General features: G+C 46.2%; 1 protein-coding gene across 1 annotated transcript in view; it reads right to left on the bottom strand.

Moving 5' to 3' along the window:
• Positions 1-14,063, bottom strand: part of Ercc3 (ERCC excision repair 3, TFIIH core complex helicase subunit) — a 28,287-nt gene that overhangs the window by 12,764 nt on the left and 1,460 nt on the right. The window contains exons 3-10 of the mRNA XM_021214196.2: positions 12,485-12,721; positions 10,854-10,903; positions 10,127-10,262; positions 9,826-9,990; positions 8,975-9,179; positions 7,108-7,422; positions 3,393-3,577; positions 266-468 (exon numbers count right to left, since the gene is read on the bottom strand). Coding sequence (XP_021069855.1) covers positions 266-468; positions 3,393-3,577; positions 7,108-7,422; positions 8,975-9,179; positions 9,826-9,990; positions 10,127-10,262; positions 10,854-10,903; positions 12,485-12,721 — 1,496 coding nt within the window. The remainder of the gene's footprint in view (positions 1-265; positions 469-3,392; positions 3,578-7,107; positions 7,423-8,974; positions 9,180-9,825; positions 9,991-10,126; positions 10,263-10,853; positions 10,904-12,484; positions 12,722-14,063) is intronic.

Genomic DNA, 14,063 nt, shown 5'->3' with positions numbered 1-14,063 from the left:
CCCACTTCCCCTGGACCACAACTCCACCCGCTCTCACTCAGCCTGAAATGCTGACTGAGTGGCCTTTGGAGTCTAGTTCAGGGTGGCCAGGCTCCTCTTCTGTACATCTTCTAGCCTCTGACCCTGACTCTATACTTCTCTGCCTCACAAGGTCCTGGGACGAGGGCAGGGAACAGAGAGCGTTAGATCCCAGGGCATGTTTGAGAGTGCACAAAGGCAGGCACTTGGCGTACTTGACAGGAAGGGATGAGGAGGCACCACTTACTTGTTCAGCCGAATGGCATATTCCTTCAAGGCAAATACGTTGTCAGCAAAGACAATAATCTTGTCATTCCTCCTTTCATGAAACTTGATCAGAAACTGGCAGGCTCTGAATTTGTTGGGATTCATGGTGTACAACAGGATCCGTTTCTTTGTTTTGATTGCCACATACTCTCGGTAGAACTCAGGAGACATCGGGCACCAAACCTGAGATGCATCAAGGATAAAGAATAGGGATCACTTTACAAAACAAAACATCACACCATTAAGGACTTTTGATGCTCTTTCATTTAGCAGAATTAGCTTAGGAAAAAAAAATTCAAGTGCCAGTGTAATGGCTCAACAAGCAGAGGTGCTTCCGTCTACAAAAGGTCTACTGCCCCGAGTTTGATCCTTGGACTCCACAAGGTAGTAAGAGAGAAACAACTCCCAGGGGTTGTCCTCACCCTTCACAGGCACACGCAGGAAGAAGGCAAGAGAAGGAAATTAAAGAAACACAAATGTCCTACTAGGAAAAGAAAACAATCCCTTACATATAAGGGATCCCATAATTCTACCAGAAAACTTCTATGAATAACCAACAACTTCAGCAAAGTGGCAGGATACAGAATCAACTTGCAAAAATCAACAGATGTTCTGCACACCACCAACATACAGAGAGACTGTGGACACACCACCAACATACAGAAAGAGGCCGTGGACAGACCACCAACATACAGAGAGAGGCTGTGGACAGACACTCCCATCACACCACCAACACACAGAGAGACGGTAGACACATACTCCCATCACACCACCAACATACAGAGAGACCATGGACAGACACTCCCATTCACCACAGCTTCAAAGAAAAACAGTACCTAGGGAGAAACCTCACCAGGGAGGTGAAAGACCTACATAAAGAGCGCTTTAAATCACTGAACAATGAGGTCAAGGAAGACAGTGAAAACAGGAAGACCATCCTGTGCTCATGAGCTGAAAGAATTAATATTGTAAAAAGGGCCACTTCTACCAAAAGCAATGAACAGAGTCAATGTAAACCCAATTGAAATCCCAACAACATTTCTTCAAAATAAAACGATATCCTATGTTTCTTTCATTTAGAACCAGAAGAGCCCCCAGATAGTCCAAGTCATCCTGAGCAAAAAGAGCAATGCTCAAGAACTCACCATCCCAGACTTCAAGACTTTTCACAGCAACAGCAATAAAGACAGTGTGGTTCTGGCACCGAAGCAGACATGCAGACCAATGTAACAAAACCAAGAGAGAAGGCACAACTACAGCCATCTCATATTAGATGAAGGTGCCAACAACATGCTGGAGAAAAAATAACATCTTCAACAAACAGTGCTGGGAAAACAGATGTCCACATGTAGAAGAATGCAATTAGACCTGCATCTACCACTGCATGGAACTTAACTCCAAACGGACCAAAGGCCTAAGCGCGAACCCTGAAACACAGGCAGCGCAGCACAGGACAGTAGGCTAGGAAAGGATTTCCCAAATAGGACTCCATTTGCCTAAAACGTAGGTCCAACAACGGACAAATGGGTCTTCATAAAGCTAAAGAGCTTCTGACCTGCTAAGAAGTCATCAGCGGAGTGGGGAGGGAGCCAGCAGAGCGGGAGAGAACTTCTGAAAGCTCTATATGACAGGCGGCTACTACCCAGAGTTGTATAAAACCTCAAAAAGAGGCCATACATTTTAGAGGGAGAAGCGTGGAATGGAGGGATTAGAAGGGTTCGGAGGAGGAGAGGGAAAGAATGATATATTTTAATTAAAAATAAAATAGTGGCTGTAGAGATGGTTCAGCAGTTAAGACCACTTACTGCTCTTCCAGAGGACCTGAATCTGATTTCCAGCACCCACATGGCAGCTAACAACTGTCTAACTTCAGTCCCAGGGAATCCAGTGTTCTCTTTTGGCCTCCAAGGGCACTGCATGCATGTGACATACAGATACACATACAGAAAACCACTCATACAAACAAAATAGTTTAAAAATGAAAAATTAATACTCCATATTGAACTGAAACTAACTTAACAATGACTTTTAAATGCAGTCCTATCCAGGTAATTACTTTCATTGAGCTGCTTGTGTGAGAAACCAGCGACCCCTCCACTTAGACCACACCACCACACACAAACCAGAACGGCTCCAGTACTCCTTTTCTTGGAGGACTCTCCAGGATGTGCAAAGTCCTCTGCTACCATGTTCCCCTGCATGCAGCATCTATGTTCCCATGTAAGCAGCGTCTATGTTATCAGGCAGCATCCTGATGCTAGGAGCTCTCATTCCTCCGTTCCCGGAACCCCAATCCTCACCCGCAAATTATACTCTAATAAATGTGTCTGCTAATCTGTTTGTGTGTGCAGGAGATGAACCCAAAGTCTCTCTTACACAAGCTAGGTAAGAGTTTTGTCACTAAACAAGTAACAAAACACTTATAAAACACTTAAGATTAAATATTATAATTATTCCATTGCTTTGTATCAAACTGGGGAACATCATATGAAAGATTCAATGGAATCTTTGAATAATTCAAAGGAATGAACTACAGCTACATGCATGATCAAGAAAATTCTGCAGGGCTGGTAGGATGGCTCAGTGGGTAGGGTGACTGACAGGTATAACACAAGTTCCATACCAGTGAGTGGCAGTCATTGTAAAGTGCTAAGATGAATAGTTCCGTCTTTCCTTCGGACTTTGACTATGGATTTTAACACATACCTGTACAGGTATCCACTAAAGCAACAGTATTAGAAAAATGTGTTCTAAGAAATAATACCATAAAGACCAATCTCTTCTGGGATTTTGGCACTGGAATTAGCCTAAGTGGCTGCCCTGAGAGGCTAGAGCAGCAATCCTTCAAGGTGACGGTGGGCAGCAGGGAGTCAACTGTGCAGAGGCATGGTCTGTACGGGCTTGCTGACTTAACCACATGACATAGGCAGAGAATTCCGTGCAGTCTGCTATGAAGTGTGGCTCACCTACCAGGATGACTACAGAACGCCACGGTCACTTAGACTGGGTCCTGACCTGCTTGTCTGCCCAGGAGGAGTTTACCAGAAGATCCCTTCTGTTCCCATGGGAGGAGCCCTTACTTCACATCCCACCCAGGGAGCAAATACCTCGGCACACTGGACTTTAGCGATGTACCCATTGTTCTGCAGCTCCATCCAGTTGGCTTCATAGAGCTTGGGCCCAATCAGGAAATTTAGGTCAACAATTTTGTCATCTTCCCGTACAAGGGTTGCAGTCAAACCAAGCTTACAGTGGGCCTGCACAATAGTCAGCACCCGCCGGAACATCTTGGCTGCAAGAAGACAAGAAATGTTCACATCATCACCTTCTACACTGAGAAGGTGCCACACAGCCTGCAACTTGGCACTGGTCTGCGGTACCATATGGGTAGCCAGAGTTGAAGTCTAGTTCCAGAGAACAACAAGACAAGAATATTTCACAATGGCTTTTAGACCTGTTCAAAAGACAGAAAGAATAAAGGATAAATGACCTCAGGGAGTTCCAAACTCACAAATGCTAGCACTTGTAAACCACACAAATCACTGAGGCTGATGCCTATGCCCAGGTCACAGCTAGGGAAGCTGGGATGAAGGGACACAGAAAGGCAGCTCTGCTCTGCTCTGCTCCCTACCATCGCCACTCAAAGCAGAGAACACAGAGCCCACGGGAATGACAAAGCTCAGGCTCCAGTCTGCCTAAGCATCCTGCCTAGTTCCCCTCCTAAAGTCACAGTTAAAGAGGCAAGGTGGCCCAAGCCTTTAATCTCAGCACTCTGGAAGCAGAAGCAGGGAAGAGCGTTCAGGGCAAGCCTGCTCTACACAGTTAGTTCCAGGACAGCCAGGACTACGCAGTGAGACCCCTGTCATTACTTTCATCAAGAGCCACCTTTCATTTTCTTCCTTTGCTATGATTGTTATAATTCCTGATTATCAAATAAACACATAAACAGGATACAACCTTTGAAAACTCTTGTGTGGGCATGTAATGTGTGTGCTTGTGTGTGTGAATGTAGGCACCCGCATGCTCAGGCATGGGCCCTCACCATGTTTGGGGCAGGGTCCTTTGGTGGTGCACAGCTGCACAGGCCAAGTTACTTGAGCAGCAGCATGCAGGTTTATGCTGGCACCCCCACCTTCCCACAGGAGTGCTAAGGTGACAGGTGGCACCCTAGCAAGCCAGCTTATGTGGGGCCTCGGGACTTGAACTCTGGTCCTCCAATTGTAGGTTTCCATTGCCACGGCTTTAAAAACCTGCGACACTTTGGAAGGTTAACAGGTTTTGAGTTGGGGGACTAGTGTGAAGGCTCAGCAGGCAGACATTTGCTGCCAACCCTGATGATCTGAATTCAAAGTCTGGGATCCACGCGGTCCAAGAGAGCCAACTCCTGTGGACCTCCACACCTGACATGGCATGCACATGCCCTCCCTGAAAATAAGCAAACACAAAAGCTTCAAGTGTCCTGGCGACAGCCGGCCCCATCCCCACCCTGCGGGGAGCTCTACTTCTCTACTTCGCAGTAACACCTGGCTTGCCTGCCTTTCTAAATGTGGTGCAGCACAGTGCAAGAGCACACACTTCACATGCACTACAGAGAGGGGGGGTCAGTACTATGAATTTTAATAGAAGTATAGATTTGTATGTCTACCTCAAAATCAGGACATAGATCAAGCCACCACTCCCTCAAAACTGCCTAAAGCTGTCCTTTAGTGTGTCCTTGAGTGCTGGCCAGCTCACTAGCATGCTATCTTCTTGAGAATGTCAAGCAAGTCTGACCATGTTTCTTTCTGCCCCGTGCCCTGAAATTCAAGTTATTGCCCATTTGTTCCTCTTTACTGCCAAGCTGTGTTAGGTGAGCCACTGTTTGCCTAGCTTAACATCCCCAGGGGACCACTGAATTCTGAAAATTATGAAGCCATCCACTCGGCAATCTGTTCTAGAACTTCCTCTGGACTAGTGATGCCAGTATTCCATTTTAGCCAGTCTATATGGTAAATGTGGCATTTGTGTTTTAATAGCCATGTCTCTGACGGCTAATAATGCTTAGCACTCTTCGAATGCTGACGTAGCAGTGTCTATCCTTGCTAATGTCTGTTCATTTGCCCATTTCCTAACGTTCTGGCCATTGCCTGAATTCATCTGACAATACTAATCAGTATGTCTAAGTCTAACAGACTCCGTGCTGTTTCCAGAGCGTCCCCATTTCAAAGAGGCTCCTACTGCCCTTCCTTCACACAAGCCAAAGCCTTCGCCTCATCCTTTATCTCAGCTTTCTTCCTGACCTCACATCTAACCTGTTCATACTTCTGTAGTCTGTCCAGTCAGGTTGTCTTCATCTTACTGGGTCCTCCCTGGGTCAAGCCTCTTCTTGTGTCTCCCTCCATTGCTCCCAAAGTGCTCAGCAGCTAGTGATCGCTACTGCAATTCAGCTCAGGTTACTGTCTGTGTCTGTCCTTTATTCAGATGGCTTCTCACTCAGAGGCTGAAGAGTATAAGTCAGATCTCCACCATGCCTACGCAATCTTCACGATGCTGACACCTGCATCAGTGCCGGTCCTGACTGCTCTCTCAGAACTCTGCTATGGATACTTAGCTGCCTTGAGTTGTCTGAGCATGCCAAGTTCTTTGCCACCACAGGGCCATTACCATGTTGTTTTCCCTCCTCAAAGACATCTCATCTCCACCTGACCTTCTATATACACCCCCGGTAGCACCTCCAGTTATCCTCAGACATCTACAAACCCAGGAAGAGCTCTCAGACAAGAAGACCCAAGCAGTAAGCCCATGCTCAGTGTCTGAATGTTCTCTGTAAAAACCACCTCTCTAAAGTGGAAGAAGCTCTGCCTTAGAGCTTCCTTAGTTTCTCTTTTCAAGGAAGAGCTGCCTAATTTGGCATGTTGACTCATACCTAATAGCCACAGTTACTCAGGAGACTGAGGTGGAGGGACCATGTCAGGTTAGGAGTCTGAAACCAGCCCGGGCAACACAATAAAATCACATCCCTCAAAATCAAAAAAACAGGACAACGTACCACCACCAGCAGAACCCAAAGAGAACCATTTGCTTAGACCACTATGCATCAGTAAAAGGAGCCTATCACTGATGAATGTTAGGATACAAATGATCTGCTACGCAAAGTGAAAGATGACAGACACAAGAAAATACTGTATTGCTTCTACATGAAAACTCCCAGAAAGGGTACATCTACAGAGTCGGAAAGCAGCCCATGGTTAAATGCAGAGGAAGATAAGGACTGACTACAAATAGAAATGAAAGAGCTATTCTAAAACTAGATCATGGTGAGGGTTGTAAACCTAGGAATTTACTAAAGCCTGCTGGGTTACACCCTTCTGAGGGGTGACTTTTGTGGCAGATAAATGATATCACTAAAGCTGTTTTTAAAAAAAGATATGCCTGCAATTAGAGAAGTGGGACTTATATACTGACAACTCATACTTCAGCCTTCATTTAAATAAAACACAATATATCACCTAGAGTCACGCAGTAGTCTTGGCTCAGTTTCACAGGATAAGTTAAGTTTCAAGAATTAGAAGATGTAGGAAGGAAGAAAATATCATTCTCTAAGCCAGTGACTGCAAGTAAGACCTACCTCACAGTTCCATCCCATTATGCTTAATGATTATTTCAAAGCCTTGCTAGCCAGTGGGAGGAATGTACAGAAGCCACCTGTAACCTAACAGGTAGAAGTCAGCTTTAATCTCTACAGCTCCGTCGGCCTCTCCCCTCACCTGGATCTCCACAGCTCAGTCAGTCTCTCCCTCCTCACCTGGATCTCCACAGCCCCGTCGGCCTCTCCCTCCTTACCTGGGATGGTGTGCACCTCATCAAGGATCATGAGGCCCCACTCCTGGGTTTTGAGCCACTCCATGACTCTCTCAGCTTCCCAGGACCTTTTGGTGGTGTGGCCCAGCATAGAGTAAGTACTAATGGCAATGGAGCAGCCGATGGGCTTGTCCTTGGCATCTGAGGTGAAGCGGCAGATCTGGCTGTCATCAATGGTTGACCACATCTTAAACTGGGCTTTCCACTGCTCCACAGACACAGCCGAGTTGCCCAGGACAAGACAGCGCTTTCTGACAGTGCATGCGGCAGTCACACCGACCAGGGACTTCCCAGCACCTACAAGCAAGCAGACGATCATGCTACCCAAAAGCAGGCTGAAACACAGGTTAGGTATGTACAGAATGGCTCAACTGTACCAGAATGTAGGCAAAGTTCACACACTGGTCCTCACAGCCAGTGCGTGAAGCACTTACTGTCTCAGGCTCTTTCTTTATAAAGAAATGACCCACCCGGCACATGTTCATGAGAATTAGTAGAAGAAGACTCGACTGCAGCCTCTTATGGGCATCTTACTTAAAATGGTGACGTCAGAACCAACAATGAGAAAGATATTCCTGCTAGCATCGTTTTTTGTTTTTTTTTTTTTTTGGTTTTTCGAGACAGGGATTCTCTGTATAGCCCTGACTGTCCTGGAACTCACTCTGTAGACCAGGCTGGCCTTGAACTCAGAAATCTGCCTGCCTCTGCCTCCCGAGTGCTGGGACTAAAGGCATGAGCCACCACGCCCGGCCCTGCTAGCATCGTTTTAAAGAAGGCTGGAGCAAGAAGCCTTTTGCCCATGGTCACATGTGCCCAGCATACATTCCAGACAAGTGGCAGCTTCTAACTGACAGGACAATAAAGGCTCAGGTGTGCACAAAGTGTGCATGCTCCTGGCAATGTCAGAGAAGAGAAAATTCCTGGAGTTTCTTAATCTAGTATCACCTTCTACTTTAAGATTAAGGTGAAAATAATCAAACTGCTCAACAATAACTCTGCCTTTACTCTGCCTTGAAGCTTTATAAAGAGAACTCAAGGCAGAGGCCATCTCTACAAACTGTCTGGAGTGACGGCCCCAGATGAATCTGTTGTGGCTTTGAACCTAGCTAGAGCTGACACCACTTAGAAGTGTGAAGTCTAACAGAAGGATGTGCAGCAGTGTATGCATGTACATGCCCGTGTGTGCGTGCGGGTGCACATATGCATGTATGCGCCCATGTGCGCGCACGCATCCTGTCGTTCCTCAGTCCTGCCATCTGGTCTCCAAGTTCAGACTTGTAGCGGCTAGGGTCAGAGGAAGAATCTTGCTCTATGCCCAGCAGCTCCCCAGCAGGACTGCTGCCCCTCATGCGCTGTGCTCCAGTTCTCTGATGCCTTCATTATCAGGAAGACCCTTCATAAGTATCTTATCAGAGCTATTTTATAGTCACTCTACCCAAGCTGAATGAGATCTGATACCCACAGGGCTAGACCAGTGGATCTTAACCTCTGGGTCTCAACCTCTTTTGAGATTGAATGACCCTTTCACAGGGGTCACACAAAGTCATTCTGAATATAGTTACTTTACAATTCGTAACAATAGCAAAATTGCAGTTATGAAGTAGCAACAAAATAAATTTAGGTTGGGAGTCACAACATAAGGAACTGTATTAAAGGGTCCCAGCATTAGGAAGATTGAGGGCCACTGGCCTAGACCAAGAGCTACACAAAGTAAGCACTTCAATAAGCGTCAGTCAAGTGCCACATAAGGAAGTGATCTTGGCCACTTAAAGGCAAAGTGCTACACAGGGAAACACACTGAGCAGGGAGGAGGCAGCTAGCAGACAAAGATGGAGCCTTCTTCACTTACCACAGGGAAGGACAATGACTCCTGAGCGTGCCCGTCCGTTCCCAAACATCTTCCGCAGGCTCTTCTCCTGATAGGGTCTGAGTACGGCTGTGGGCTTCAGGTCAATGTTGATGTCAGGATTGAGGGTGTCATTCCGGAAGTCATACTCTGCCAACAGAGGGTACTCTAAGCAGATGCAGCGCTTCTGGAGTTCCTCAATCATTTCCTAGGAGCCAGCAGGAAGGATGTGTGACAATCTCAACTCCAAAGTGTCCAAAACAACATTATTCGAAAAGGCCACATGATGGAAACCTGGCCTTACATCTGGATATGTACAATCCAGACCTTGCTTGCTAACAACTAGGTTAGCACAGAAAAGCAGCACAAACTAGTAACCCAGTCAAAATCAGTTTTTTGTTTGATTAGTTGATTTTTTTCTTGTTGTTTTGTTTTTTTGTGAGACAAGTCTCATCTGTCCCAGGCCAGCCTTCAGTTCTGTCAGTGGACGATGGCCGTGAACTGCTGATCCCTCCTCCCTCAACCTTTCATGCTGTGACACATACTACCACACCCAGTCTACGTGGTGCTAGGGACTGAACCCAGGGACTTACAGATACGAGGAAAGTTATTCTACCAGCAGATCCGTATTCCTGGTTTCCTCAAAATGAGCTTTAATCTGAACCAAAATGGATCTTATGGAGAGCAGCTTCCCAGGCCACGGAAGGACTCTCAGCCCATAACTCCCACCAGGAGAATGCCATGGCTTATACTGGCAAGAACCAAAATAGAAACATAGAGCGATCCCTTTCTTTATCTCACAGTAGAGGGTGCTGACACAAGGCGAGACTGATAACCAGGAAGCAGTCACTAACCTGCTTGACTTCAAAGGACACTGTCTGTGTCTCTTCCTCCTCCTCCTCATCCTTGTCCATTTGCTCATAAAAATCAAACAGGTCTTTAGGGATGTCAGATTTGGCCTGTGCATCCACCCCCTGGGAAGTAGAAGGCCCGCCACTGCCTTCTGCCGTCTTAGAGATCTGTGAGAGAAAGGTAAGAGTCCAGACTGCACAGCGCTGCACCTTCTTACCACCCATGAACTGAAGCTGCGAGGGGACGGGAGCAGTGCTGGGGTCCTAAGTTCCCAGCCCCCAGGAAACCCAGGAGCTCACGCACAGCAGATTTGCTTGTAAAAGTCTCTGTGATGAGTTCGGTGGCCTCCCCCTCGGCATTCCTCAAGCGACATTCCCGGATCACTGGGTCTTGAAGAAGATGCTGGATGACATCAGGGTGGGAACTTTCAACAAAGTACCTATAAGCAGGAGAGAAAGGAAGTCCCTACTGGCCAGCACTCCATTTCCAGAACATTCTGCAACTGTAACTCAATTAGGTGATCTGAAAATTACAGCCTCAGTGATTCTCCCCACACCCTTGTCAAATCAGATAGGAGCTATGGGCAAAGCTATAACAGGCTGAGGGTCAGAGGAGAGCCTCGTTCTGAAGTTAAGTCGGCATGTCAGCAGCAGGAGTGAAAATGCCCTTCCTTGTGAAATCTCCTAAACCTCTGTTTGCACCTGGGAAAGGAGCAGACTTAAACTCAAAGGTCAGAAATGCTTACAGCTTGGGTGTGATCCCTGCGATTTAACACTTCTTTAGAGCATCTATATGTAAAAAGGAAAAAAACCCTACTGCCTGTGTGCAGGTAATCATCACTGCAGATGTTAACTCTTGATTATCAGCTGGAGGGCCTCCTTCTCCTGCCCGTGTCCCTCAACTTCCCATCTTCTTCTCAGGCACCGTGTGAGCCAACCTCCCTCCACCCTCCCTGCCCTCCCTCCCTCCCTCTCGGCTCTCCCTCCCTACCCTCCCATCTGGCGGCTGGTGCGCAGAGGGCAGAGCTCACCTGTTGTGCTTGAGGACCAGCTTGACCTTTCCATAGCTGACAGTGCACAGCTATAAGCAGAAAACACCAAGAGGCAGGCTAAGTCAGCGCTCAGAGCATGCTACTCCACCGAGCTCAGCACCCGGCAAAGAGCCCAGTTTACTTTCAGAAAACGTCATCCACAGCCACAGCTGCTTTAAGGGGGCTTTTGTCCGTTGACCTCCATATTTTTGGGATAAACCCATCCTTTTGCCTAATTCATATGCCTAGCTTTTTATTTACAGAATACTGTTTACAACCTCTGCTGTGTTTTCCATTTCACTTTCCCCTGCATGGCCACAGCCCCCATCCCGACCTGGAAGCTCATCCTGCTTCAGCAGAACGAATATAGATCCCAGAAGTCACCAGGCACACAGTGAGTGCTGGCAGGATCTGTTACACACGGTAAGTTCAAATATCATCACCAATGTTCTCATTTCCACAACCTAAAGAATCTCATCTTTTCTTCATTGTATTGGTAAATGAACTCAAGACCATGAAGCTAAGAAATTAACAAGCCTAGCCTTGTACTTACAATCCTCCTCCCTAGACATCTGGGACTAAGGGCACGTGCCATCTTGCCAGCACAATGTAAGCCTCTTGGTGGCAGGGATTAGAGTTGAAGTCCCCAATCTGCTGGAAGGGAGCAGGTCATCTGTGTTCACCATAACTCACTACTGAGATTGTGAGCTGCCCCTCAGAGTACAACAGCCCCAACACTACCACCATCCTCTAGATCATCCTTCTGCCTCACAGAACAGAGAGCTCTGCGGCGCTCTGAGGCTTCTCTGGGAGTGGGTGCTCTTGGTACACTCTACTGCTTCAGACTGAAATCTACTATGAGTCCTTTCAAATCAGCCAACAGTAACAAAACTGTTCTCCTATCTTCTGTGAATAAAATACGCCTGTATCAACTGCTGTTCCCAATGAACCCTCTTCATGTCAACATTTCAAGTTCTGTCTTGCCCTAATACACCTAATTTACCATGGATCTTAAGTAAGAATTTACCTTATATGGAGCTCACTTCCTGTAATAGCCAACCACAAAAAAAAAAAAAAAAAAAAAAAAAAAAAAAAAAAAAAAAAACTCCACTACAAAAGCTTATATTCTCCTAGTTCTAACTACTCAGAATCATGGACCAGGACAGCTAATTCAGGCTGTGATAAGGTCTCCTGGCTAGTAGAGAGTCACCTTCTCTCTACATAGTCCCATAAAGAAGGGACATATGACAACTGTATAATTCCTAATAAAGACAAGCACCTTCTGAATTGGGAGATATTTATGACCTCATTTAATCTTACTAAACACAGGTACATCGGGGTTAGGATTCTGATATGTAAATGCAGTCTATAGGACCACCTATCCAGAGCTGGTTTCCCAAGTAAGCCTGGCCATAGTGGACCTGAACTTCTACCCCACGGCTAGGAGAAACTCACAGAACACATGATCTTAGCCAGAACCATGGCTGGATCTAAAGCGGCAGCAGCTAGGCCAGAAGCTATTTTGCTATCAAAGGAAACACAAATCAGACATTTTCAGAGACAACATATAGTATGCACCTGAGCACATCCCTGCCACATTAGCACAACAGTTAGAGTTGCTAGCAACTCACCTTAATAAACTGGATAATTCCATCAGGAACTCCAGTCTTACTGAGCTTTCTGAGGTACTCAGTAATGTCACTGGTTTGTAGCCCAACACTGACCGCTGCATAGAGGGAGTAGGCGGTTAGCTTGTATTCATGTACATGAGTAGGCCGGCACACTGGCTCTGCAATTGCCACCAGGAAGTCTTGGGCATATTTGTAAACTGGAGAGAAGGCTTCCAAGAAAATGTGGCCATCAGGAGCCTAAAAATTATCAAGGGAACACAAAAGGCAAGAATATCAATGAGCTGTAGAGACTATGTCACAGGATTTCTAATCACACTGTGAACCTGAGATTGTGAATATCAATGAGTTGTAGAGACTATGTCACAGGATTTTTGAAGTTGTATGGCTCAGCCTTCAGCACACACCTTTAATCCCTCTGTCCAGAATACAGGCATGCCTTTAGTTCACGCCTTTAATCCCAAACAATAGTGGTAAAGTTAGTTTGCAGAAGGAAGTACCCATGTTTGAAAGTGATGTCTAATTGAGTGGCAGAAAAAAAGACAAATCAGAAAGATTTGATAGGAAAGGATACACCCAACTGAAAGATAAGAGACGAACGGGAAGCTACTTATGGGAGAGACAGACAGTACAGGAGAAGAGAGTGCAGTGCTGGATACAGTGGTGTTCATGGAGAGCAGTACAGTAAAGTTGAGAGGGAGAGTGGAGCAGCACAAAGACGGAGAAGGAGGCAGTTTTACTGGAACAGTTAAAGAGAGAACAAACTAGACACAGTGAAGACAGAACAAGTCAGAGAATGAGAAGGAGCCAGAAGATTAGAAGAGATTCCTAAAGTTAGTATGAGGCCAAGCAGAGCAATTCAGGAAAAGCCAAGAGAGAAGCCAGACTCAATCAGTCAGCTTGAAGAGGACTCTGAGCCAGAACAGCCGAGTTAAACCAGCCAGTCAGAGCTCACAAAGAACTAGAAAGAATGAGCTTATTCAGCTGCAAGTCTCAGAGGAGGAAAAACATTCCAGGCCTAGGTTAGCTTACACAGAGACTAGAAGCTTCCAGGACTAGGCCTAGGTTAGCAGACAGAGGCAGTAAGCCTCCCAGATGACAATTACATCAGGTGAATAAAGGTTACTCTTACACCACTAGACTGTCATATCACTATCAAAAAGGGTGAACTGTCCAATGTGAAGGATACTCTTGCAATCATCAGTCCTTCAGGAAACTGCAGGGACACTGTTCCTATAATTAGAGAAGAGTAGGCAGAAAGGGTTCCCAATGTTCCATATATAGAAATCTTCCAACGTACTATTCTCAAACAGCCTTTTGGCTAGAATGCAAATTGAGTACAGAACATTATGTATTCTAAGCCAAACAAACTTAGCTATCAAAACATATCTACCATTAATTTGAAAAGAAGCTAAAGCGAGCGTGGTGGCACACGCCTTTAATCCCAGCACTCAGGAGACAGAGGCAGGTGGATTTCTGAGTTCGAGGTCAGCCTGGTCTACAGAGTGAGTTCCAGGACAGCCAGGGCTACACAGAGAAACCCTGTCTCAAAAATCCAAAGAAGAAGAAGAAGAAGAAGAAG

The sequence above is a fragment of the Mus pahari genome, chromosome 15 (genome assembly GCF_900095145.1).
Source record: "Mus pahari chromosome 15, PAHARI_EIJ_v1.1, whole genome shotgun sequence".
Classification (NCBI taxonomy): Eukaryota; Metazoa; Chordata; class Mammalia; order Rodentia; family Muridae; genus Mus; species Mus pahari.
Note: the sequence above shows the minus strand (reverse complement) of the source record. Positions and strands in the feature narration are given on the sequence as shown.